General features: G+C 46.0%; 1 protein-coding gene across 2 annotated transcripts in view; it reads right to left on the bottom strand.

Annotated features, from left to right (window-relative positions):
- Positions 1–26799, bottom strand: part of LOC140204931 (myosin-binding protein C, fast-type-like) — a 113324-nt gene that overhangs the window by 23087 nt on the left and 63438 nt on the right. For both annotated transcript variants that reach the window (XM_072271911.1, XM_072271910.1), the window contains 9 exons: positions 25660–25766; positions 24171–24200; positions 23042–23184; positions 17187–17346; positions 15565–15669; positions 14444–14632; positions 11070–11204; positions 8583–8750; positions 2759–2847 (listed from right to left, as the gene is read on the bottom strand). In XM_072271911.1, coding sequence (XP_072128012.1) covers positions 2759–2847; positions 8583–8750; positions 11070–11204; positions 14444–14632; positions 15565–15669; positions 17187–17346; positions 23042–23184; positions 24171–24200; positions 25660–25766 — 1126 coding nt within the window. The remainder of the gene's footprint in view (positions 1–2758; positions 2848–8582; positions 8751–11069; positions 11205–14443; positions 14633–15564; positions 15670–17186; positions 17347–23041; positions 23185–24170; positions 24201–25659; positions 25767–26799) is intronic.

Here is a 26799-nt window from a genome sequence, read left to right as displayed (position 1 = left end):
TAGAAAAACTATTATTATTGTGTTAATATCATTTAATGTCCTCTTCCTTTCCTGAAGCCCATCACCCCTACTGGGGCATAGGCTGCCGACAGCAGATCGTCAGAGTCCCCTGCCCTGGGCCAGTCTTTCAAGGTGAAGCCCACTGAAGGTCCTGCCTCCTCGTGGGATGAGGTCTCTGCAGCTTCGGCTGGTGTTTCTGTACCGCTGAGCTTTCATAGGATGGGGTTGCTAGCTCTATGCCTCAGCCTCCTCCTTTCCAACTGGGCTAGGAAACCGTTCATATTTAATGTGCTGTATGTGGAATATGTTCTGTGTTTAGCACCTTGGTCCCAGAGGGTCATTGTTTCATTTATCTATATACCTCTGTACAGTTGAATGACAATCAACTTGAATGTTCTCAGTAACTGGAACAGCATTCTGCTTTCTTTTTACTACATTTTTGCTTATTTATTTATTATTATTTCTTTCTTTCTATATTAGCAGTTTGTGTCTTTTGCATACTGGTTGAACGCCCAAGTTGATGCAGTCTTTCATTGATTCTATAATGGTTATTGTTCTATTATGGATGCCCACAAGAACATGAATCTTGGGGTTGTACATGGTGACATATATGTACTTTGATAATAAATTTACTTTGAACTTTGATGTACTGATGTGTGGAATGATCTGTATGGATGGTACACAAAGTTTTTCATTGACGATAACAAACTAGTTAGCAATTACTACTCAGTTTTCTTGTCCTGATCCAGACCGGGTTAAGCTGGCATTGTTAAATCTAGCCTCTCATCCAAATGACATAACGTGAAAGCTTAAGCAACTGCAGCTGGAGGAGGCATCTTGGCTCCTGTGGACCTCTCCAATACTGGATGAAGACATGGTTGATCTTCTACAAAACTGCTGTTTACCATCCCTCTGCCCATTTCCTTAACGCCCAATGCCAATCTCACTTTTTCCACAACTGACGACTGAGTGATATTTTTGGGTTGACCATCAGCCTCCACAACGCACTACTGTGAAGTGCTCCAAAGATTCGTCAGCTTCTGCACGAAGAATTCCTCCCCATTTCAAGCTTAAATGGCCCACCCTTCATTTTGAAACTGTGACTCTCCAGAAGTGGAGTCTTTTTGAGAGGGTGCTGGAGAGGTTCATCAGGATGATGCCTGGATTAGAGGGCATGTGCTATCAGGAGAAGTCGAGAGTATTCTCTGCAGCAGTAGAAACTGGGGTTAAGATTATAAGATTATGAGAGGCACAAGTAGAATAGATAGCTAGTATCCTTTTCACAGGGTTAAAATGTCTAATATTTGAGGAACACACACAAAATGCTGGAAGAACTCTGCAGGCCAGGCAGCATCTATGGAAAAGACTTAACAGTCGATGTCTCAGCCCAAGACCCTTTATTAGGACTGGGAAAAAAAAGATGAGAAGTTAGAGCAGGGATTCCAATTTTTTTTATATATCATGGGCCAATACCATTAAGCAAGGGGTCTGTGGACCCGAGGTTGGGAAACCCTGAGGTAGAGCAAGAAGGTGAGGCGGAGGGGAGAAAGAAGTACAATGTAGGAGGTGATAGGTGAAACCGGGAGAGGGGAGGGGTGAAGTAAAGTGCTGGGAAGTTGATAAGTGAAAGAGAAAAAGGGCCGGAGAAGGGGGAATCAGATAGGAAAGGGTTGAAGACCATGGGAGAAAGGGAAGGGAGAGGAGCACCAGGGGGAAGTGATGGGCAGGTAAGGAGATGAGGTGATAGAGGGAAACAGGAATGGGAATGGAGAAGGGCAATTGCCATAAGGTCATGCCATCAGGTTGGAGGGTGCCCATAAACTTTCCATAGATGCTGCCTGGCCTGCTGAGTTCCTCCAGCATTTTGTGTGTGTTCCAGCATCTGCAGATTTTCTCATCTTAATATGAGAGAGTCTGCATTTATGAAGGGAGGGGATAAGTCTAAAGGAAATGGGTGGGACAAGTTCTTTACACAACGAGGGTGAGTGTCTGGAATGCACTGCCGGGGTGGTGGTAGATACGACAGAGATGTTTAAGAGGTTCTTAGACAGGTGCATGGATGTGCAGAGAATGGAGGGACATGGACACTGTGTAGGTAGAAGGGTTTAGGTTAATTAGTTCAGCACAGCATTGTGGGTTGAAGGGCCTTTTCCTGTGTGGTACTATTCTATGTTCTAATACATTCCCAGGATCATTGCCAGGAAAACCACCTTGCTCTGGAAGGTGATTGTTCTTTGCCCTGAGCCTTCCCTCCTTTTGAGAGCATGTCAGAGGCATGGGACCTCCACTCCCTACAGCCCACTCACCATGCAGACCTCAGTACCCCACACAAGGATACGGAGAGTGGATGAGACCCGGGCAAGTCTGGGCTGTGCTGGGCCAGAGCCAGCACGATCAGTCCAAAGTGATCATCGGTCTTCACATCAGCAAGGTCTTCGCCAGCTTCAGTGATGTAAATAGACCGTTCTCAGACACACACACACGAACATAGACACACACAGATGCACAAGAACACACACACACACACACACACACACACAGTTTGTTGTCTCTTGAACCCTGGTTATTTGTCAGTCCTGTTGGGTGCGGTCTTTCATTGTTTCTATTGTGTTTTTGGGGTTTACTGTGTACGCCTGCAAGAAAACGAACCTCAGGGGTGTGTATGTGGTGACATGTACGCACATTGATATTAAATTTACTTTGAATTTTGAACATAGACACACAGACAAACACACAAGCTCACGCACAGATTACCCACCTGGAATGGGATCATAATATTTATTTGCTCACCAACTTTCTTAATGAACGTGTGTCTCAGTACCCGCGGCAGCCAGATCTTGGGATGCTCTACAGAGTAAAACAAAAACAAATGAGGAGGGGTCAGCAACTCTGAGCAGCAACAGCTCAGTCCGGCCGGCAACACCATCGGTGATCAGACAGAACCCAAGCTTAACCAAAATCCCTACCCTCCACTGCCCAGTGGAGTCTCTCTCATCACTTGGTTCTCATTTTGCCTCCTGCAACTATCCTGTCGCTTCTAACATTCATTATTAACACTGCCAGTTCGGTGGGTTAGCGCTCACTCAGAAAATCGTGAGTTCGTGCCCCACTCCCAGTGTAATACTGAGGAATGCCACACTGGCTGAGGCTCCAGCCTTCAGATTAGGCATTCAACTGAGACCTTTCCAGCTGGAAGACCATGAGATATAGGAGCAGAATTAGATCGTTCGGCCCATCGAGTCTGCTCTGCCATTTGATCGTGGCCGACCCATTTCCCTCTCAGGCCCATTCTCCTACCTTCTCGCTGTAACCTTTCACAGCCTGACTTATCAAGAATCTACCAGCCTCCACTTTAGATACATTCAATGACCTGGTCTCCACAGCCGCCAGTACCAACAAATTCCACAGATTCGCCATCCATTGGCTACAGAATTTCCCTCCCATCTCCATTCTAAATGGATATCCCTCATCTGTTCTGAGGTTGTGCCCTCTTGTCCTAGACTGCTTCACGATAGAAACATAGAAACATAGAAAATAGGTGCAGGAGTAGGCCATTCGGCCCTTCGAGCCTGCACCGCCATTTATTATGATCATGGCTGATCATCCAACTCAGAACACCGCCCCAGCCTTCCCTCCATACCCCCTGACCCCCGTAGCCACAAGGGCCATATCTAACTCCCTCTTAAATATAGCCAATGAACTGGCCTCAACTGTTTCCTGTGGCAGAGAATTCCACAGATTCACCACTCTCTGTGTGAAGAAGTTTTTCCTAATCTCGGTCCTAAAAGGCTTCCCCTCTATCCTCAAACTATGACCCCTTGTTCTGGACTTCCCCAAAATCGGGAACAATCTTCCTGCATCTAGCCTGTCCAATCCCTTTAGGATCTTATACGTTTCAATCAGATCCCCCCTCAATCTTCTAAATTCCAACGAGTACAAGCCCAGTTCATTCAGTCTTTCTTCATATGAAAGTCCTGCCATCCCAGGAATCAATCTGGTGAACCTTCTCTGTACTCCCTCTATGGCAAGGATGTCTTTCCTCAGATTAGGGGACCAAGACTGCACACGATACTCCAGGTGTGGTCTCACCAAGGCCTTGTACAACTGCAGTAGTACCTCCCTGCTCCTGTACTCAAATCCTCTCGCTATAAATGCCAGCATACCATTCGCCTTTTTCACCGCCTGCTGTACCTGCATGCCCACTTTCAATGACTGGTGTATAATGACACCCAGGTCACGTTGCACCTCCCCTTTTCCTAATCGGCCACCATTCAGATAATAATCTGTTTTCCTATTTTTGCCACCAAAGTGGATAACTTCACATTTATCCACATTAAATTGCATCTGCCATGAATTTGCCCACTCACCCAACCTATCCAAGTCACCCTGCATCCTCTTAGCATTCTCCTCACAGCTAACACTGCCACCCAGCTTCGTGTCATCCGCAAACTTGGAGATGCTGCATTTAATTCCTCATCCAAGTCATTAATATATATTGTAAACAACTGGGGTCCCAGCACTGAGCCTTGCGGTACCCCACTAGTCACCGCCTGCCATTCTGAAAAGGTCCCGTTTATTCCCACTCTTTGCTTCCTGTCTGCTAACCAACTCTCCACCCACACCAATACCTTACCCCCAATACCGTGTGCTTTAAGTTTGCACACTAATCTCCTGTGTGGGACCTTGTCAAAAGCCTTCTGAAAATCCAAATATACCACATCCACTGGTTCTCCCCTATCCACTCTACTAGTTACATCCTCAAAAAATTCTATGAGATTCGTCAGACATGATTTTCCTTTCACAAATCCATGCTGACTTTGTCCGATCATTTCACCGCTTTCCAAATGTGCTGTTATCACATCCTTGATAACTGACTCCAGCAGTTTCCCCACCACCGACGTTAGGCTAACCGGTCTATAATTCCCCGGTTTCTCTCTCCCTCCTTTTTTAAAAAGTGGAGTTACATTAGCCACCCTCCAATCCTCAGGAGCTAGTCCAGAATCTAACGAGTTTTGAAAAATTATCACTAATGCATCCACTATTTCTTGGGCTACTTCCTTAAGCACCCTGGGATGCAGACCATCTGGCCCTGGGGATTTATCTGCCTTCAATCCCTTCAATTTACCTAACACCACTTCCCTACTAACATGTATTTCGCTCAGTTCCTCCATCTCACTGGACCCTCTGTCCCCTACTATTTCTGGAAGATTATTTATGTCCTCCTTAGTGAAGACAGAACCAAAGTAACTATTCAATTGGTCTGCCATGTCCTTGCTCCCCATAATCAATTCACCTGTTTCTGTCTGCAGGGGACCTACATTTGTCTTTACCAGTCTTTTCCTTTTTACATATCTATAAAAGCTTTTACAGTCCGTTTTTATGTTGCCTGCCAGTTTTCTCTTATAATCTTTTTTCCCCTTCCTAATTAAGCCCTTTGTCCTCCTCTGCTGAACTCTGAATTTCTCCCAGTCCTCAGGTGAGCCACTTTCTCTGGCTAATTTGTATGCTGCTTCTTTGGAATTGAAACATTGTCTCCACATCGACTCTATCTAGGCCTTTCAGCATTCAATAGGTTTCAATGAGATCCCCCTTCATTCTCCTAAATTCCAGTGAGTTCAGGCCCAGAGCCATCAAACACTCCTCATATGATAAGCCTTTCAATCCCAGAATCATTTTCGTGAACCTCCTTTGAACCTTCTCCACGTCAGCACATCCTTTCTCAGATAAGGGGTCCAAAACTGCTCACAATACTCCAAGTGAGGTCTCGAGACTAGAATGGGTGTAACGCTGAGGCTTTATACGTGACTGGTCCGACCACGCTTGGAGTATTGTGAGCAGTTTTGGACGCCACATCGGATGTGCTAGCATTGGAGAGGGTCCAGGGGAGCTTTATGAGAATGATCCGAGAATGAAAGGGTTAACGCATAAAAGGAGCATTTGATGGCTCTGGTGCCTGCACTCACTGGAGTTCCGAAGATTGATCAGAATCAGAATCAAGTTTAATATCACCAGCATATGTCATGAAATATATGCCGTGAAATGCGAGGGGAACTCATTGAAACCTACCAAAAACTGAAAGGCTTAAATGAAGGGGATGTGGAGAGGATGTTTCCAATAGTGTTCACCACTATTGGAAACACCCATTGGGGGGCGGGGGAATGGTCTAAGATCTGTGGGCACAGCCTCAGAATAGAAGAACATCCCTTTCGGAACAGAGATGAGGAAGAGTTCCCTTTGTCAGAGGGTGGTGAATCTGTGGAATTCATTGCCACAGACGGCTGTGAAGGCCAAGTCATTGGGTGTATTTAATTGGAGGTTAATAGGTTCTTGATTAGTAAGGGTGTCAAAGGTTACAAGGAGAAGGCAGGAGTACAGGGTTGAGAGGGAAAATAAATCAACCATGATTGAACGGCAGAGCAGACTCATTGGGGGTTGGCACTGGGTCCACCACTTTTCACATTATATGTTAATGATCTGGACAAAAGAATTGATGGCTTTGCAGATGATATGTAGATAGGTGGAGGGGCAGGTAGTGTTGAGGAAGCAGGGAGACGGTAGAAGGACTGGAATAGATTGGCTGAATGGGCGAAGAAGTGGCAGATGGAATACAGTGTAGGAAAGTCTGTGGTCATGTACTTTGGTGGAAGGAATAAAGGCGTAGACTATTTTTAAAAAGGGGAGCAAATTCAAAAATCAGGGGGTGCAAAGGGACTTCGGAGTCCTAGTGCAGGATCCCTTAAAGGTTAACTTGTGATTGTGCCGGGATGAGGAAGACAAATGCAATGTTAGCATCCATTTCAAGATGGTTAGATCCTTCGGAGTTCACTGTCCAGGATGGTGTCGGTGGCAAGGCAGAGGTATAAGGATGAAGAGTCTCAGCCCAAAACATCAACTCTTTATTCCTTCTCCATAGATGCTGCCTGATCTGCTGAATTTCTTCATGTTTAGTGTGCATCGCAGACACCAAGATAATTGGCAAGTCCCCAAAAGCAGATTTTTAAAATCTTTTTCAGTGATTCCACCAGCATACATCAAAGGCAGAGACATGGGAGTATGTTATGGATCATGGAGCAGGCTGAGGGGCTTTCTAGACGGCAGCACTTGCGTTCGGAGAGAGATGGTCTAAAGGAGATGTGTGGGACTAGGTTTTTTCTTCCCACTCAGTGAGGAGCAGGTGCCTGAAACGGGCTGCCAAGGGAGAGTGGGCGGAGGCTGATGTGAGCTTCGTGTAAAAGAGACTGTCAGACACATGATCAGACAGGGAGTAGAGGTGACTTTTATGAGGGATTTGGACAGGCAGATCAACAGGGACTGAAGGGATTATAAACCATGTGCAGACAGAAGGGAGTAATCAGACTGGCATCAAGGTCAGAAATGGCATGGTAGGTCAAAGGCCCTGTTCCTGTGCGGTCACCTAGTGTACCACACCACACAAATACAGCCTTGCCAATAATGTAAAAGTCAATCCCAAAATTTTTTTTCAGATATAACTATAAATAAAAGGGGAGGAGAAGATGGCGGCGCGATGCAGCGCGCACGGCCGCTCCGAATTGATATCGTATTTGTTAAATAGGGGTCGTGCACAATCCTGATTTGATGGAGATGGACGTGAGAAGCATGGAGGAACATCTGGAGAAACTTCTGAAGTGCCCGTTTCGCTGCCGCTGCTACTGTGCGATCGAGAATCTCCGGAGGGGAAGGCCCCAAATCCTCGGCTTTGCCTATTGCCTGTTGCCAGGGCCGGGTCGACGCGCTCAGCAGAGATGGTGCTCGGTGCTCGGTGTCGGAGGGTTGGTCGGAGGCTCGAAGTTTTCGGATGGACTCGGAGTCGGACTGTGGTTGGGTGCTTCCAGGGTGCTGCATTGGCAAGTTTGCGGCACTGGAGGTTCATGGCAGGGAGAGTTTTTCTTCCTTCTACCATCTGCGTGAGATGATGGGACTTTCGAGAGACTTTGAGACTTTTTTTTACCATGCCCATGGTCTGTTCTTCTATCAAATTACAGTATTGTTTGCACTGTTGTAACTATATGTTATAACTATGTTGTTTTTGTCAGTTTTTTTTAGTCTTGGTTTGTCTTGTGTTTCTGTGATATCATTCTGGAGGAACAAATTGTATCATTTCTTAATGCATGCATTACTAAATGACAATAAAAGAGGACTGCATGTCCTCATAATCTAATCTAAAATATAGAAATAAATAAATATATATATGGGGTTGAATATATATGGGAATGAACGGGGTTGACAGGAATAATAAATCAGCCATAATGGAATGGCGAAGCAAACTCGATGGTCTGAATGGCCCCATTCTGCTCCTTTGCCTAATGGTCATACGGTCCCCTCACACAGCCGCCCCGTGTACCAACTACAGCGCACATCAACGACCAGCTGAGTACCCTCCTGCCGCAGCTCCCATGGGACCACCCCCGCCAGCCCGCAGGGTTAGAGCCACACGTGCATGGGGTGTGGCGCGACCCACGAGCTCTGGCCCAGAACGCACGCCCCTCTTGGCTTTGGATGAGTCCTTGGCTCCAGGTAACGGAGGCGCCCTGCCCGGCTGTTTCTCTGCAAACACCACTTACGGACAATCTCGCGGATGGTCACCGGCTGAGACAGCATAGCCGGCGGACTCTTCCCAGCAATGTTCACCGCTCGCACACGGAAGAACATCTTCTCCCCTGTAGGAAGGTCCTTGACTGTGTAACTCAGGCGCTCCACCAATTCTGTGTTGGCGGCGATCCACACATCGGCTGCAGAGAAGCACAAGGTCCAAGATGAAAGTTTATCAGTTTACTGTCAGATGCACCAGGGTGCAGTGAAATTCCTTGCTTAGAGTGAATGATATAAGACATTGGTATTAGATGGCTTAAGACATAGGAGCAGAATTAGTCCACTTGACCCATCCGGTGCTCCGCTATTCCACCATAACTGATTTAATTTCTCTCTCAACCTCATTCTCCAGCCTTCCCTCTGAACGTTTGGCTTTCTTACGAATCAAGAACCCATCAAGCTCTGCCTTAAATATACCAAATATTGGTGATAAAAAACAACAAAACTTTTACAGATGCATCATAGAGAACATCCTATCTGGATGCATAACTTTATTTGTTTATCTACAGGACGTTGGGGTCACCAGCTATGCCAGGATTTATTGCACATCCCTAGTTGTCCTTGAGAAGGTGGTGATGATCTGCCTTCTTGAACCACTGCAGTCCCTGAGGTGTAGGTACACCCACAGTGCTGTTAGGGAGAGACTTCCATGATCTTGACCCAGCGACAATGAAGGAACGCCGATATGTTTCTAAGTCAGGGTGGTGAGTGACTTGGAGGGGGATTTCCAAGTGGTGGTGTTCCCAAGTATCTGCTGTTCTCACCATTCTAGCTGGTAGCGCTTGTGGGTCTGGATGGTGCTGCCTTAGGAACATTGGCGTGTTGTTGCAGTGCATCTTGGAGATAGTACACACTGCTGCAACTGTTCATCGATGGTGGAGGGACTGGATTCTTGTGGAAAGGGTACCAATCAAGTGGGCTGCCTTGTACTGGATGGTGTCAAGCTTCTTGAGTGTTGATGGAGCTGCACTCATCCAGGCGAGTGGCGAGTATTCCATTACACTCCTGACTTGAGCCTTGGAGATGATGGACAGGCTGTGGGGAGTCAAGAGGTGAGTTACACACCACTGGATTCCTAGCCTCTGGCCTGCTCTCATAGCCATGGTGTTTGTATGGCTAGACCAGTTCAGTTTGCTATCAATGGTAACCCCCAGGATGCTGGATTATACTGTAAAATTATTTTTCCTTCAGCTTAGCTCTCCTACGCTTGCTTGTATTTTTACATAATTATTGAGTAAATTTTTTTATGAGACCAAGCTTGCCTGCATCATAGGACACAATGATCTGGGGTGAAGATACTTCTCTACCAAAGGAGGTGTAAGGTGGTTCTTCCCTCCGCTAGCCTGCAGGTCACCCTTGGGCAAGGTGTAGCACCTGCTTAGCCCCCTGATCAGGGTCACGTGAAGCCACGGAAGCAGATGGTGGATGGTCGTATGAGCAGCCGGTGCACATCACAAGTCCTGGTTATGCGACCACTGACGCCAGGCAGACAGTTTCTGAAGAGTACTGACAGTGGCTGGAGTCACCTGTCTTGTAAAGACACTGCGCAGAAGAGGCAATGGGATGACAAACCACTTCTGTAGGAAAATTATATATGTCTGGGATCCCTGATGATATTGGCTGCTTTTCAGAAGCAGTGGGAAGTATAGAGAGGTTGCTGAGGAGATTTACTAGAATGCTGCCTGGATTAGACAGCATGTCTTATGAGGACAGGATGAGCGAGCCAGGGCTTTTCTCTAGGAGGACGAGAGGCAACTTGACCGAGGTGGTACAAAATGATACGAGGCATGAGTGGACAGCCAAAGAGTAAACAAAGACTGACAAACATCTAATATACAAAGGAACACAAATAATGCAAATATAAATATATAGATAAATAGATACATACAAACAACCTAAGCACATGAGTTGCAGGATCCTCGAAATTGGGTCAGTAAGTTGCAGAGTAGCACACAGAAAATGCTGAAGGAACTCTGCAGATCAGGCAGCATCTGTGGAGAGGACTAAACAGTCGATCCTCTCAGCCAAAGCGTTGACTGTTTATTCCCTTCCATAGCTGCTGCCCGGCCTGCTGTGTTCCTCCAGCATTTTGTACGTATTACTCTGGATTTCCAGCATCTGCAAAAACCTCTTGTTTTCCTGTAGGTTGCAGAATCAGTTCGGAGTTGAAGTGAGTGAAGATTTCCCCGCTGGTTCAGGAGCCTGATGGTTTGAAAGGTAATAACTGGTTGTGTGTGTTATAATTACAGGAAAAATGCAGCATAGATACACAATAATGTGCAAGGGCCACAACGAGGTAGACTGGGGGGGGATTAAGAGTTCATCTTTTAGCATATCAGAGTCTGATAACGGGGAGATTGAAGCTGCCCTTGAACTTGGTGGTTTGTGTTTTCAAGGGTGAATTAATTTCAGGAGCTCGGCTCTGATTTGATGGAACAAATCAGTAGTTTGGTACTTACAGCCTTCCTTCGCGTATTCAATCAGGTATCCGTTCAGCCCACCAGGGCCGACCCTCTCCGGCGTTCTCCACCTTAGCGTTGTGGTGGTGTCCGTCACATCCTCGACCACCAAGTGCGTTGGCTCACTGGTGGGGCCTTGAGACAGGGAACAGATACTTAGTGCCCGATTCACTGTGGCCACTTGCCATGGGCATCAAGCCATGGGACATATATTCATATCACGAAAACCAATTTCCCCCAGGATCAATAAAGTATGACTATGACTATTATATAGAACATAGAACAGTATAGGCCCTTCGGCCCACAATAGGGTTGCCAACTGTCCCGTATTAGCCAGGACATCCTATATATTGGGCTAAATTGGTTTGTCCCATACGGGACTGCCCTTGTCCCGTATTTCCCCCGCGAAGGTAGAGCGTTCCTATGAAACCGTTCGTAAGCCGAAATGGCGTAAAGCGAAGAAGCAATTACCATTAATTTAATTGGGAAAATTTTTTGAGTGTTCCCAGACCCAAAAAATAGCCTACCAAATCATACCAAATAACACATAAAAACCTAAAATAACACTAACATATAGTAAAAGCAGGAATGATATGATAAATACACAGCCTATATAAAGTAGAAATAATGTATGTACAGTGTAGTTTCACTTAACAGAATTGGGAAGATTAAGCCAAAACCGATTTGTAGGAAAAAATCGGCAAGTACGTGCATACGCACATCATGTATGCGCACATCACACATGCGCACACAGGTGCCCGCGCAAGGCTTCATGGACATGGTAGTCTTTCTCGGGGTAAACACAAGTGTCCCGTATTTGACTGCTACTTTTGTCCCTTATTTGGGAATGAGAAAGTTGGCAACCCTAGCCCACAATGTTCTGCTAACCTAGATATATCTACTCCACTATCAATCTAGCCCTTCTCTCCTATACAGCCCATGAACTATCAATTTTTCTACCATCCATGTGCCTAGCTATGAGTCCCGTAAGGCCCCTAATATACTTGCCCCTACCGCCACCTCCAGCACTCATGCATCCTTCACTCTCTCCTTAAAAAAAACCTCCTTCTGACATCCCCCCCACCATACTTTTCTCCGTTCAACTTAACAGAATGTCCTCTGGTCCGAGCAATACTGTACGATACAGGCCCTTCAGCCCATGGTGATAACCTAGCTCATCCCAATTTTCTGCATTTGGCCCTTATCCCTCATGTGTCTTTCTTAAATGTTACTATTATACCTGCCCCAATCACTTCTTCTGGTAGCTTGTCCCACATACTCACCACCTTCTGCCTCTCAGATCCCTTCTAAACCCTTCCCCTCTCACTCTAACCTAATACCCTCTAATATTGGACTCCCCTACCCCGGGGAAGACTGTGACCAAGCACCTTATCAATGCCTCTCATATTTTTAAACATTTCTAAAAGATCACACCTATGTTTCAAGGAATAAAGAGCAAGCCTGGCCGACCTCTAACTCAGGCCCCCTAGTCCTGGTGACATTCTTGCAGGGGTGCAGTGCTAGCTGGAGCACACCGGAGCGCGTCCGGCACATCTTTAAGAAGAAAGCCGAAATAAACAAGCTAATTAATTAGGTGCCACCCAGGGTGATTTGAGTATCTCAGAAACTGCTGATCTCCTGGGATTTTTACGCACAACAGACTCTGGAGCTTACAAAGAATACATCCAGTGAGTGGCTGTTCTGTGAGCGAAAACATCTTGTCAAATCCACTTGCTGGATTTTTTTGTTTGTATTCAGCATCATTCTTTGTAAACTCCAGAGCCTGTTGTGCATAAAAATCCCAGAAGATCAGCAGTTTCTGACATAATCAAATCACCCTGGGCGGCACCTAATTAAATAGCTTGTTTATTTCGGCTTTTCTCTAAAACATGTGCCGGATGCTCTCCAGTGCGCTCCAGCTAGCACTGCACCACTGCATTCTTGTAAACCTCTCTGCCCTCTTTCCAGTTTAACCATGCCATTCCTGCATCAGGATGACCAGACTGTGCACAACACTACAAGTGTGGCCACTCAATGCCTTACAGTGTCTGTCCTAATACAGGATGACAGGAGCTCTACACGGTACTCCAAAAGTGCATCCTCACGAACGACTTGTGCAACTGCAACATGATCTCCTAGCTGCTGTACTCACTTGGTGCCAACAGTGGCCCAAAGCCACAACTCATGAACTCCGCCAGAATGAAAACTCTTCCTGAACCACATAGATCGGATGACGAGTTCCACTTCATCACCAGATGCAGCCACAAAGAGACTGCAGATGCAGGAATCTAGAGCAGCAGACACATCCTGATACGGAGTTCCATAGAACACACAACAGTACGGCACTGTACAGGTCCTTCAGCTCACTGGCCTGTTAACCTACGTTCACATCAATCTAACCCATCCCTCCCAAACAGCCCTCCATTTTTCTTTCATCAATGTGCCTATCCAAGAGCCTCTGAAATGTCGCTAATGTATCTGTCTCTACCACCTCCCCAGGCTAAGAACTGCTTAAATGTCCCTAATGTATCTGTCTCTACCACCCTCCCAGGATAAGAACTTCTTAAATGTCCTTGATGTATCTGCTCCTACCACCTCCGCAGGCTGAGTCTCTTAACTGTCCCTAATGTATCTGTCTCTACCACCTCCCCAGGCTAAGAGCTTCTTAAATGTCCTTAATGTATCTGTCTCTACCACCTCCCCAGGCAGGGTGTTCCATGCACCCACCACTCTCTGCGTATAAATCGTAACTCTGTCATCTCCCCTATACTTTCCTCCAACCACCTTAAAATTGTGCCCTCTTGTATTAGCCATTTCTGCCCTGTGAAAAAGGTGCTGGCTGTCCACTCTACTTACGGCTCTTCCCATGTTATACACCTCTATCAAGTTGCCTCTCATCCTCCTTAGCTCCAGAGAGAAAAGACCCAGCTCACTCAACCTTTCCTCATAAATCATGCTCTCTATTCTAGGCAGCACCCTGGTATTTTCCTCTGCACCCTCTCTAAAGTGCCCACATCCTTCCTATAACGAGGCAACCAGATCTGAGCACAATATTCCAAGTGTCATCTGACCAGAGTTTTATAGAGCTGCAACATTATGGTATGGCTCTTAAACTCAATCCCCTGAATAATGAGGGCCAACACACCATATGCCTTCTTAACCACTCTATCAATTTGTGCGGTTACCTTCACGCTGTTCCTCCACACTGCTAAGAAACCCGCCATTAACCCTGTACTCTTCCTTCAAGTTCAACCTTCCAAAGTTTCTCACTTCACACTTTTCTTGATTAAATTATGTCCACCACTTCCTATAAGACATTTGTTTGTCCCATCAGACGCAGCCAGCCACCACTGAGATTCCAGCCCTTCACTCACCAATGGGCATGAATGGCCTTGAAGAAACACTTGGCGGAGAGACACCGATCCCGTTCACGGCAAACACTCGCATTTCATACAGACAACCCTCTATCATCCGCGTGGCCGTGAAGGTCAGCTCTTCCAAGGGATCGAAGTTTAGCTTCATCCATCTCGAGCTGCTCTTCTTTTTCCTTTCCAGTAAGTAACCTGCAGGAGGAGAAAAGGAAGAAAAAATGTCCCTTTGAGGCTGGGGAGGATTTATGTCACGATGCCTCTCCCTTGCCCTCCCTGTAAAGCAATAAGATGGACCACTTGCTATGAAAGCTGGAGACCCTCCTCCCTTAGAAAGTGGAGAGACTCCTGTGTACCCATAAAGCTCGTGGGAATCTTTCTTTGACCAGTAAAGAGAAAGATAGAGAGATAAAGATTGGCTTTATTTGTCACATGCTCAAAGTTCAAAGTACGTTTATTATCCATAAGACATAGGAGCAGAATTAGGCCATTTGGCCCATCGAGTCTGCTCTGCAAAGTATGTATACTACTTACAACATTCAGATTTGTCCTCTTACAGACAGCCACGAAACAAAGAAACCCATGCAACCCATTAAAAAGACCATCAAGCACCCAAAAATAAAAGTACTTTTTGTTGAGTTCACTCAACAATAAAAAGTAAGCAAATAACATTCAAAACTAAAGTTATACCCACCACCCTCTGTATGAAAAAGGTGCTCCTCTGGTCCCTTTTAAGTCTTTCCCCTTTCACCCCAAATACCTGCCACTTCTTTTGGACCGCCCCCCCCCCACTCTGGGCAAAAGACTATTACCATCCACTTCATCTGTGCCTCCCATAATGTTAAACACTTCTATATAACCACACAAACCTGTTCAACCTTTAGCTGATGATAGTTTACTGCACAGCCCCACCATCAGACCTGGTTACTGGTTAGAAAACTAATCATTGCAAAAATGGGTGCTTTATCTTCAGCTGTCTTTTCCATTGCTGGGAAACATCCCAAGGCCTTGCTCATCAAAGTGCACAAAGGCGATTGCTCGCAACTTATAGTCCACTGAAGGAAGGCAATTCCTAGCAACTTCCCAGTTCTTCATTGAAGTGATGGGAACCTGGGCCACATCTGTACCTGTAATGGGCTGACCACCATCGTACTTCGGAGTGTCCCATATTGTCGTGCACCAGTCGTCTCCAATGCCAGTGATCCTGACGTTCTCAGGAGGATCGGGGATATCTGCAACGGAAAGGTATAATGCAGGAGGCCACGCACACACCAGTGGAAAATCATAAATGTTAAAGATTACCTTTGTTTGTCACAGGTACGTCAAAACATACAGTGAAATGCTCACGTCAACAACCAACACGGTCCAAGGCTGTGCTGGAGGTAGCCCGCAAGTCTCGCCACACCTCTGGCGCCAATGCAGCGTGCCCACAACTTACTAACCCTACACGTACACCTTTGAAATGTGGGAGAGAACTGGAGCATCCGGAAGAAACCCATGTGGTCACGGGGAGACAAACGTACAAACTTCTTACAGACAGTGGCGGGAATTGAACCCTGATCTCATAGCTGGCTCTGTAAGGCGTTATGCTGAACGCTACTCGACTGTGCTGCCCCAAGAGCCCCGGATCACAACTGGGTAGAAGATACAGTACTGTGCAAAACTCTTAGGCACATATATATAGTTAGGATGCTTAAGGCTTTTGCACAGTATTGTAGTAATTTTATGTATTGCACGGTACTGTTGCCGCAAAGAAAACACAAATTTCAAATAAACCCAATTGTGATATGGGTCTCTAATGTGGACTGAGAGCAGGAAGGGAGTAGGGAGAGGGGAGAGAGCAGAAAGCACCAGAGAGATATTCTGTTTTGGAATCAAATGACCTTGCTGGTGTCTCAGAGCTGGGTGTGTCTGTACCTGGCATTTCCCCCCTACCAACTGCCCCACACCACTCCCACCACTCCCAGCATCATTTGCTCCCGACAGATTTACAAACTCGCTCTCCGCTCCACATTGACCAACAGTAGTGTGCAAAAGTCTTAGGCACCCTAGCTATATATATATATATAGCTAAAACTTTTGCAAAGTAATGCAGGTCGGCACAGATTATTTTATTTTTATTTAAAGACACAGAGCAGTAACAGGTCTTTCTGGACCAGTGAGCTGCCCCAATTACACCCATGTGACCAATTAACCTCTTCACCCATCCATCTTTGTAATGTGGGAGGAAACCAGAGCACCCAGAGGAAACCCACATGGTCATGGGGAAAATGTACGAACTGCTCTCAGAAAGCAGTAGGAATTAATCGGGAGTCACTAGCGCTGTAATAGGGGTACAGTAACCACTATCCCATGGTGCTGCCCCTGGTTATTATCCTCACTGGAATAGATTTCAAAGCCCTGTTAACAGCCACATCCATGAGTCAGCATTGTGTTCTTGGGTTAAAGATAGTTACCGATTCATTTTAACAATCGCATACAAGCCAGGCATAGGACAAGATGCAGAGGAGGGCTGGCTCGTGGTTTAACCTCAGAGATTGCCAATGAAACAAATTTGTCAACAGTGGGAGTAATTAATAACCCTTTATGAGTGGAAAACTCTCAATTTTCATTCCAAAATTATCCTCCCGCTTCCAAAAAAACAAGTAAGAAATGGTTTGATTTGCTGGTCAATTTCACCCGTTTCCCTACCAGACATTGCAGCTTTTCGCCAAACCGACCCCGCCCCCTCGTGGTTGACAAGACGTACCAACGACTTTGATGTAGAGGACAGCTTTATCTTCGCCTGCTGGGTTCTTGACCAAAATGTTGTACTTTGCCTCGTCCTCCCTCAGGGCTCCTTCCAAGATAAAGCTGCTATGGTTCTCCTTGGTCTCAATATGGCAATGTCCCTCTGTCTCCGTGAATTCCTGGGTGGAGATTAGGGAGAGGTTTGCTTCAAATTCGGAATCTCGCAAACAGGTTTGTCACCACTGTCTAATATGGAACCACAGGAACAATGAGTCACAGAGTTGGAGAGTCATAGAACATAGACATGGTCTTATGTTATACATACTTCAGCCCACAATATTGTGCTGATCTTTTTATTTATTCTAAGAGCAGTCTAACCCTTCCCTTCTACTAGCCCTCCATTTTTCTACCATCCATGTGCCTATATGCTCCCGTTGTATCTGCCTCTACCACCACCCCTGGCAGGGTATATAGAGTAATACAACACAGAATGAGGCCCTTCGGCCCAACTGGTGTATGCTGACCACAACCTCCTCTCTGCCGGTTGTGGTTGCCTGTGTTGAGCTCATAACCAAGCCCCTCCCCTCCATGTACCTCTCCAAATGCCGGCTTAAATGTTGTAATTCTACATGAAGCAAACTTTGTTACAAAGGGCAAAGTTACTGTCCATTACAAAGCGAATCAATAAATAGTCCCCTCGATAGTGTAGCGGTTAGCACAAGAAGACCACAACCTCGTCGTAGGGTTTGGAGGCTTGCATGCCTCAGTGACCCAGAGAGCTACACTGGCTGGAGACAAGGCCTTGCACTTTGGCTCTTGGTAGGGTCACCCATGCCAAACAGGTCAAAGGGTAGAGGCCAGACTAAGAGTGGTCCACCGATCCTCCAGGTTCGGGGGTCCAGCTCAGGGCTAACAACCCTGACTGGTAATATAAAATACTTACAGAAACAGCAATGGAAAATTCTTCTAATTTGAGTGCGACAGTATTCCTGAGTCTCCACCTGGGACTTGCATGACTGACAGGAGTGAAAACCGAGAGGAAGCTACTGACACGATGAAGGAAGCCCTGAACACCACCAGAGACGGAGGACCTTCATTGCTGCCCTAAACGCCAGCGGCGTATCGGGTAGTGAGCAAGTAAAGCTTGAGGCATCGGACTTCGGGGATCAATTCTAGCTGCTCGGTAAGAAAGTTTCTACGTTCTTCCTGTGCGTGTGTTTCCTCCCACAGTCCAAAGGCGTACCGGTTAGTAGGTTAATCAGTCATTGCAAATTGTCCTGTGATTAGGTTAGGGTTAAATCGGTGGTTTGCTGGGCTGAGAGGCTCGCTGGGCCGGAATGATCTATTCTGCACTGTATTTCGGAATAAGTAAATAATAGTGACAGAAGGGAACGACCGGGTAGTGTTCATAGGCCCATGGACCATTCAGAAATCTGATTGCCAAAGAAGCTGATCCTGAACTGGTGAGTGTGGGTCTTCAGTCTCCTGTACCTCCTCCCTGATCCAGACCATATCCTCATTGTTGCAGGAGACTTCAATCATGCTTTTCGTTGTGTTGGCTTTATTTTGTTCTTCTTTGATTGTGTTCTTTATGCTAATTGTGTGTTTTTTTTTAATGCTGCATTGGATCTGGAGTAACAATCACGTTGTTCTCCTTTATATTCGTGTACTGAAGAATGGCAATAAATGAGTGGTGAGTGCTCATCCTGGACAGGAAGGGTCCTTCATCATGGACGCTGCATTCTTGAGCCAATTGTGGCCCCTTGAAGATGTCCTCGATGCCGGGAAGGGCTGTACCCATGACGAAGCTGGCTGTGACTACAACTATTCTCTATAGTTCAGTAGTCTAACTTAACATCAGAGAATTGTATACAATAAACACCCTGAAATTCTTCTTCTTCACAGGCATCCACGAAAGACAGAAGTGTACCCCAAAGAATGAGTGACAGTTAAAACATAAGAGCCCCAAATACCCTTCCCTCCTCTCCCTGTTACTCCGCTGTAGTGTGATTGACATCGTCCGGTCACCAGCTCAGTCGCACTGTGTCACGGTGTTCGGGCACTACAGATTAAAACTTGCTCTTGGGACCTGGCTGGTGCCAGACCACAGAAACTCTCAACCATCACCTTGTTCTGAGCGAGAGAACTGTTGTTTTGAAGTGCAGACTGATTAGGGCATGTAAGGATTCCAAGAAACGTCAGTAACCCAGTTTTAGAGATGCTGCTGGTTGAGACTATAAAAACTACTTTGGTACGTTAATTAACTACAGATTAGCACAGATCGCAGTTAACATTGGATCTTAGTTAAACCTTATTTAGAATTCAAAGTTCAAAGTTCAAAGTAAATTTCCTATCGAAGTAATGTACATGTCACTATATACCACCCTGAGATTCATTTTCTTGTGGGCATTCATGGTACAACAAAGAAATACAATAAAATCAACAAAGGGGGGTGTCGTTGCTCACTGCCGCTTACGCGTGGGAGGGGGGAGCTGGGGAGGCACTTTGGAGTTCTCACGTTTAACTGTCGTTCGTTTTTTGGGGTATGTCTCTGTTTCTGTGGATGTTTGCAAAGAATAAGCATTTCAGGATGTATATTGTATACATTTCTCTGACATTAAATTCGACCTTGGAAATGCAAAACGCTTTCAAACGACCAATGTGCAAAAGAAGACAAACTGTGCAAATAGAAAAAAACTAAGAATAATAAACGACAACATGAGTGTTCAGTCCTTGAAAGGAAGCCCATCAGTTGTGGAATCAGCTCGGTGTTAAGGTGACATTATCCACTCACCTTAAATTGGCTTCTTCCCCTCCACCATCAGATTTCTGAATTGTCCATGAACACTACCTCACTGTTCCTTTTCTTTCTGCACTGTACCCACAAAATAATAAATTAGTTTACTGGTACAGATCTGTATTGCAGATTGAAAACCCATTGGACCGCGGAAGTGCTGGACAGCAGAATGCAGACTGCAGAGTTACTGAACCTTGCATGGAAACCTTCAGTCCAGCTCATCCAATTTGAAAGAGTGCAGAGAAAATTTACAAGGATGTTGCTGGGACTTGAGGACCTGAGTTATGGGGAAAGGCTGAAGAGTGCGATGTCACCGGTAAATAAGGTCGTAGAGAGAGGTTTTTGGCACATAAATCAAAGTACTGAGTACAGGAGTTGGGATGTTATGTTGAAGTTGTATAGGACGTTGGAAAGGCCAAATTTGGAGTACTGTCAGCAGGCCAGGCAGCATCTATTTAAAAGAATATTGCCGACTTTCAGGCCAAAACCCTTCAGCAGGACTGAAACATCAGCAGAGTTTTGGCCCGAAACGTCGACTGTACTCTTTTCCATAGATGCTGCCTGGCCTGCTGAATCCCTCCAGCATTTTGTGTGTGCTGCTTGGACTTCCAGCATCTGCAGATTCTCTCTCGTTTGAGATTGGGTTCGGTTAGAACCTAAAGTTATAGCTTAAAGGTGAATGGTAAATTATTTAAGGAAACCTTTGGGAGAACATCTTCACTCAGAAGCTGGTGCGAGGGTGGAATAAGCTTCCAGTGGAAATGTTGGATGTGGGTTTAATTTCAACACTTAAGAGAAATTTGGATAAGTGCTTGGCTGGGAGGGGTATGAAGGACCATGGTCCAAGTGCAGGTCAATGATTCTAGGAAGATGAACAGTTTAGCATGGATTAGTTGGGCCAAAGGGCCCATTTGTGCTGTAGCACTCTAGGACTCCAGATACTATTTGTGGAAATATTACATTCTGTTTCAATCATTTAACTGAGTTAAGGTGGCAGACCAGAACTTTCAAAAGTCTTGTCGGAAATGGCCAAGAGTTGATTCAGACATGGTTACAAAAGTACTTTTGGCTGACCAGCTCAAATTTCTTTCTCTTCCCCTTGATGCACATTATAAACTTTGAGGGAAGTTCCACTCGCATTGCAGGCTTGGAGATTTCCCCGATCAGCCCGATGCAGCCACAGTGGTCAGTCAGGAGAATCCCCAGGGTAAGTCCCAGCGCGCTGCAATCTCGATGGCACTGCAGCGTGGTGGATAGCCTTCAACTTTGCGGCACCTGTGGTCGGGCTTCAAATCCCATCGCTGCCTGTAAGGAGTCTGTACACTCTCCCCGAAACCACGTGGGTTTCCTCCCAGTGCTCTGGTTCCCTCCCACATTCCAAAGGCATATGGGTTAGAGCATGCGATGTCAGAGCTGGAAGCGTGGCGTCACTTGCGGGCTGTCCCCGGTGACTGTGTTGAAACCACGCGTTTCACCGTATGTTTCAATGTACCTGTGACAAATAAAGCTAATCTTTAGATCCTTAATCTTTGAAAACTGGCCCTTCAGTTGTGCCAGACAGGGCCATCCTAGGCCTACAAGTGGTATGAACAGTGGTTCATTCTGGGCAAGCTGATTTGTGCGGTAGCAACTCCAGCTCCGTGTTACTAGCCCCCGGATTTGAGTCCCTCTTTAACGTCCCCAGCAGAGACGGTGGTCTATTGGGAAGAATGTGTTTAAGCAAGACAGGCAGCATCTATGGAGGGGAATAAATTGTCGACGTTTTGAGCCATTATCAGTTAAGGAAGGAAAGGGCGAAGAAGCTGGGGGAAGGGACGGAGTACAAGCTGGCAGGTGATAAGGTGAGTCCAGGTGAGGGGGGAAGTTGGGACAGTGGGGAAGAGGGGTGAAGTAAGAAGCTGGGATGTGATAGGTGGAAGAGGTAACGGCTGCAGGAGAAGGAATCTGATAGGAGAGGAGAGTGGACTGTGAGAGAAAGGGAAAGGGGGTGGGGCACCAGAGGGAGATGATGGGCGGGAGAGAAGAGAAGAGATAAAGGGGGAGCCATAATGGGGAATGGAAGAGGAGAGAAGGAGGAGGGGAGAGAAATTAGCAGAGGTTAGAGAAATGAATCCCCACCCTAATGAGGTTTTTTTGTTCTCCCTCCCAGCTCGGATGAAGGGTCTCTGACCTGTAACGCTGACTCTGCTTTTCTTCCCGCTGATGCCGCCAGACCTGCTGAGGGTTTCCAGCATTGTCAGTTTTAAACACGAGGGATCCTGCCAATGCTGGAAATCCAGAGCAACACACACAAGATGCTGGAGGAACTCAGCAGGTCAGACAGCATCTACGGAGAAAAATAAACGGTCAGCATTTCGGTCAGAGGCACTTCAAGTCAAGTCAAGTCACTTTTCATTGACATTTCAACCATAACTGCTGGTACAGAACACAGTAAAAATGAGACAACCTTTTCCAGGACCATGGTGCTACATGAAACAATACAAAAACTACACTGAACTACGTAAGAAAAAACACAAAAACTACGCTAGACTACAGACCTACCCAGGCCTGCATAAAGTGCACAAAACAGTGCAGGCACTACAATAAATAATAAACAGGACAATAGGCACAGTAGAGGGCAGTAGGTTGGTGTCAGTCCAGGCTCTGGGTATTGAGGAGTCTGATGGCTTGGGGGAAGAAACTGTTACATAGTCTGGTCGTGAGAGTCCGAATACTTTGGTGCCTTTTGCCAGATGGCAGGAGGGAGAAGAGTTTGTATGAAGGGTGCATGGGGCCCTTCATAATGCTGTTTGCTTTACGGATGCAGCGTGTGGTGTAAATGTCTCTAATGGCGGGAACAGAGACCCCGATGATCTCCTCATCACAACATCATCCGGACTTTGAACCAAGACCCTTCATCAGGGCATCTGGACATTAAGACCTTTCACCAGGACATCATCGGGACTTTGGGAAAAGACCCCTCATCAGAACATCTGGATGTTAAGACCTTTCACCAGGACATTATCAGGACTTTGGGCAAAAACCCTTCATCAGGACATTTGGACAATAAGACCTTTCATCAGGAACAGACTACCTACCTGGTCAGACTTGAACCAGGTAACCACAGGACGAGGTTCGCCACTGGCATCAACGTCCAGCCTCAGCTTGTTACCTGCTACCACGATGATGGTGTTCTGGGAAACCACGCTGCCCACGCAGTCAAGGTGGATCTTGGGGGGCTCTGTGTCGGACAGGAAATAAATTTAGAAGTCACCGGAAAGAGAGACTGTGAGACAGAAGAGAGGCGACCACTCGGTGCGGTAGGGGGGTGTGAGGTGGAAGGGAGAGTGAAAGAAAGCCAAGAAGGAGACAGGAGAGTAGGAGAAGGAAAGGGGGAGGGAGAAAAGGCAGGTGAGAGAGAGAGAGGAAAAGGGGAGTTAGTGAGTAAGTGAGAGAGGAGCAGAGAGAGAGTGAGAGGGGGAGCAGAGAGAGTGTGACTGAGAAAGAGAGAGTGATGGGGGAGAGAGAGGGACCAAGTGAGTGAGAGAGAAGGGGCAGAGATAGAGGGGTGGAGAGAGAGACAGGACTGAGAGGAGAGAGTGAGTGAGAGAGATGGGAGTAAGAGGAGAGGAGCGAGTGAGTGACAGAGAGGGAGAAGAGAGGAGAAGGGGATAGAGAGGAGCAGAGTGAGTGAGAGAGAGGGAGTAAGAGAGTGAGTGAGTAAGCATGAGGGGAGGAGAGAGAGTGGAGAAATAGGAGATGAAGGGGAGAGAGGGAAGAGAAGGAAAGAGAGGAAGAGAGAGGAAGTGGAAGAGCGAGAAAAGGTCAACACAGACACACGGAGCCAAATGCCTGTTTCTGTACTGTATATCTCTATCAGTAAACCGCTGAAAAGGAAAGGGGAGAGAGAAGGGTGAAAGTGAAAGAAACCATGATTCTCCTGTGTAATGACAGGATACAGAGAAGAGAAAGAGATGGGAGAAAGAGGAAGGGACGTCAAGGGAGATGCACACGAGGGGAGGTAAGTGATGGTGGCAAGGGACGGACACCATGAAGAGAGACATCAGGAGGCAACCAACAGGAACACATATACAAGTATCAGATAAGCAGAATAGAGGTCTTGTTGCACCAGATAGAACAATTCGCATCTTTTTCAAATTAAAACTGCAAACCCAAAATTTAAAACAAAGGATTTCAGCACCAGATTTAAAAATATTCAAACCTTACCTTGCCGGGGGACGTAGTCAATTTTAATCTCTGGAAAAGAGGAGAGTAAAACAAAATGGTCAGATAGTGGAAGGAACAGGGACTATTACAAGGAATGTTAGGGAAAAGATGAGGCTATTCTGTCCACTAAGCCTGTTCTATCACTGAATGAGATTTATGACATGGGGCATGACTGCATCCACTTGCCTCAGTTCCAGATCCCTTGGTGAACAAATATCATCAATCCCAATTTCAAACTGGGCCAGGGCCTTGTGACCGCAGTGGGATGATGTTCCACACCAACCAGCTTTTGCGCAAAGTGGTTTTCCAAAAGCCCAGGTTTTATTGTAACATTACATCCCATTGTGTTGGATTTCTACAATAACTGGACTTCTCTCTATAACCTTACCTAACAATTCTTTTCTCTCTGTAACCTTCCCTACCAATTCTTTTTTCTCTATAACTTTACCTAACAATTCTTTTCTCTCAATAACCCTATCTATCAGTTCTTTTCTCTCTATAATCTTACCTATCAGTTCTCCACCAGAGCATTTATTGCCCTTGGACAGAGAGGCTAGCTGGGCCATTCCAGTTCAATGTCAACTATACCACAGTGGACTTGAAGCCATAACTAAGCCACATCAGGAGATTGAAAGGACATTATTTCTGAATTGACTACTTTGACTCAATCACAGCTCATTATATTCAGTGAGTATTAAACCATAATACTGAACATTCTGCACATACCTAATTAAGAATCCCGTACAATCTTCATACATTATATTCTTATATTATTTATCACATTATTAATAATTTTATTAATATATTATACTATGTATTGCATAATGTATGTATCAATATATTGCATACATAAAAGTATATCATTGTATATTATATAATATTACATATTTATCATGCATCAATCCAGTTGTGGAAATATTAGATATTCACAATTACAATCCCATAAAGACAACATGAATTAATGTGGACAATGAAAATTACATATACCAATTACATATACCCATTACATACATCTATTACAAATACCCATTACATTATTTTTTTGTGTGCCATACTCTGCCAGAGCCTCGGCAATCACTTTTCAAGTGGTGGTCTTGGAGGAAAGATTCTGTGAGTGGTCCCCCACAGCGCAGTCTTTTTTTTTTACGAGGCCGAGTTGCGAGCTCGACACTCAACCTAGCACGGATGGAAAGCATGCCCGGGAGTGGCCTGACTGGGTTCGAACTCAGGAACCTTCGCTCCAGAGTCCGGCACTGATGTCACTGTGCCACCAGCCAGCCACCCATTACATATACCCATTACATATACTCATTACATATACTCATTACATATACCCATTACTTATACCCATTACATATACTCATTACATATACCCATTACATATTACATATATCCATTACATATACCCATTACATATACCCAATTACAATCCCATGTAGACTATGTGAGTGAATGTGGACAAAGGAAATTGTGAGAGTGATCCGCCTACCCAGGAAGTTGAGCTTGGCAGAAAGAGAGAGAGCGTAACCATCTGGAATAAAGGTGTAATCAGCTTCATCTTCTGGAGTGACACTGTCGATGACCAATTTATGAATCCTGGAGATGGGAAAAATCCGAGTCAGAGTGAATAATACAGTCCCTGAGATCGAGTGGTGAAAGAGAAGTCACAGAGAGGCACTGATCCACAAACCCACAGCTCCTACTACCTCACGCATGCTTGTCAAATCCACGTGGCACTTTGGACTTGCCCAGTATGTGAGCTCTCTGCCTGGCTAGTGGGTGTCACATATGGGCAGTCAATTCCAAACTTAGCTTACAACAGTCACCAACGGAGACTAGTACGGCCACTGCTCTGCCCAAGACCACAAGAAATTGTAGAGACTGACAGGCACAGCTCAGTCCATCACAAAAAAAAGGACACCAATTACGCTTCCACTGCCTGGAATCAAAGACCCACCACAACCCAGTCGCTCTCTCTTCTCCCCCTCTCCTGTCAGGAACAGATACAAAAAGCTTAAGAACACATACCACAAGTTTACGGTCTCTGTCTCCACTTTACACCGCCTAAGTAAAGCGGCCAAACATGATGAAAGACCTCCCCCACCCCCAACCCACCCACCACGGGATTTCTCTCTTCTCTCTCCCATCGGGCAGAAGATACAAAAGCTTGAAAGCTCATACCACCAGGCTCAAGGACAGCTTCTATCCCACTGTTATAAGACTCTTGAATGGACCTCGAACAAAATAAGAGCTCTTGATCTCTCAACCTGTCTTGCATCTTACTGTCGGCACTGTGTTATTTATTTACTTACTGAGATACCGCGTAGAACAGGCCCTTCTGGCCCTTTGCGCTGCACCGCCAAGCAATCGGCCGAATTAACCCTCGCCTAATCACAGGACAACTTACAATGACCAAGTAACCTATCAACTCGCATGTCTTAGGACTGTGGGAGGAAACAGGGGCACCCGGAGGAAACCCACGCAGTCACAGGGAGAACGTACAGGCAGTAGCAGGAATTGAACCCAGGTCGCCGGGACGGTAAAGCGTTGTGCTAACCACTACACCACCGTGCCACTGTAACGTAATGCTTTGCCTGTAACTTCATTCTGCATTCTTCGTACTACCTCA

The sequence above is a fragment of the Mobula birostris genome, chromosome 11 (genome assembly GCF_030028105.1).
Source record: "Mobula birostris isolate sMobBir1 chromosome 11, sMobBir1.hap1, whole genome shotgun sequence".
Taxonomy (NCBI): Eukaryota; Metazoa; Chordata; class Chondrichthyes; order Myliobatiformes; family Myliobatidae; genus Mobula; species Mobula birostris.
The sequence above is the reverse complement of the archived record's forward strand: the minus strand, read 5'-3'. Positions and strand labels throughout refer to the sequence as shown.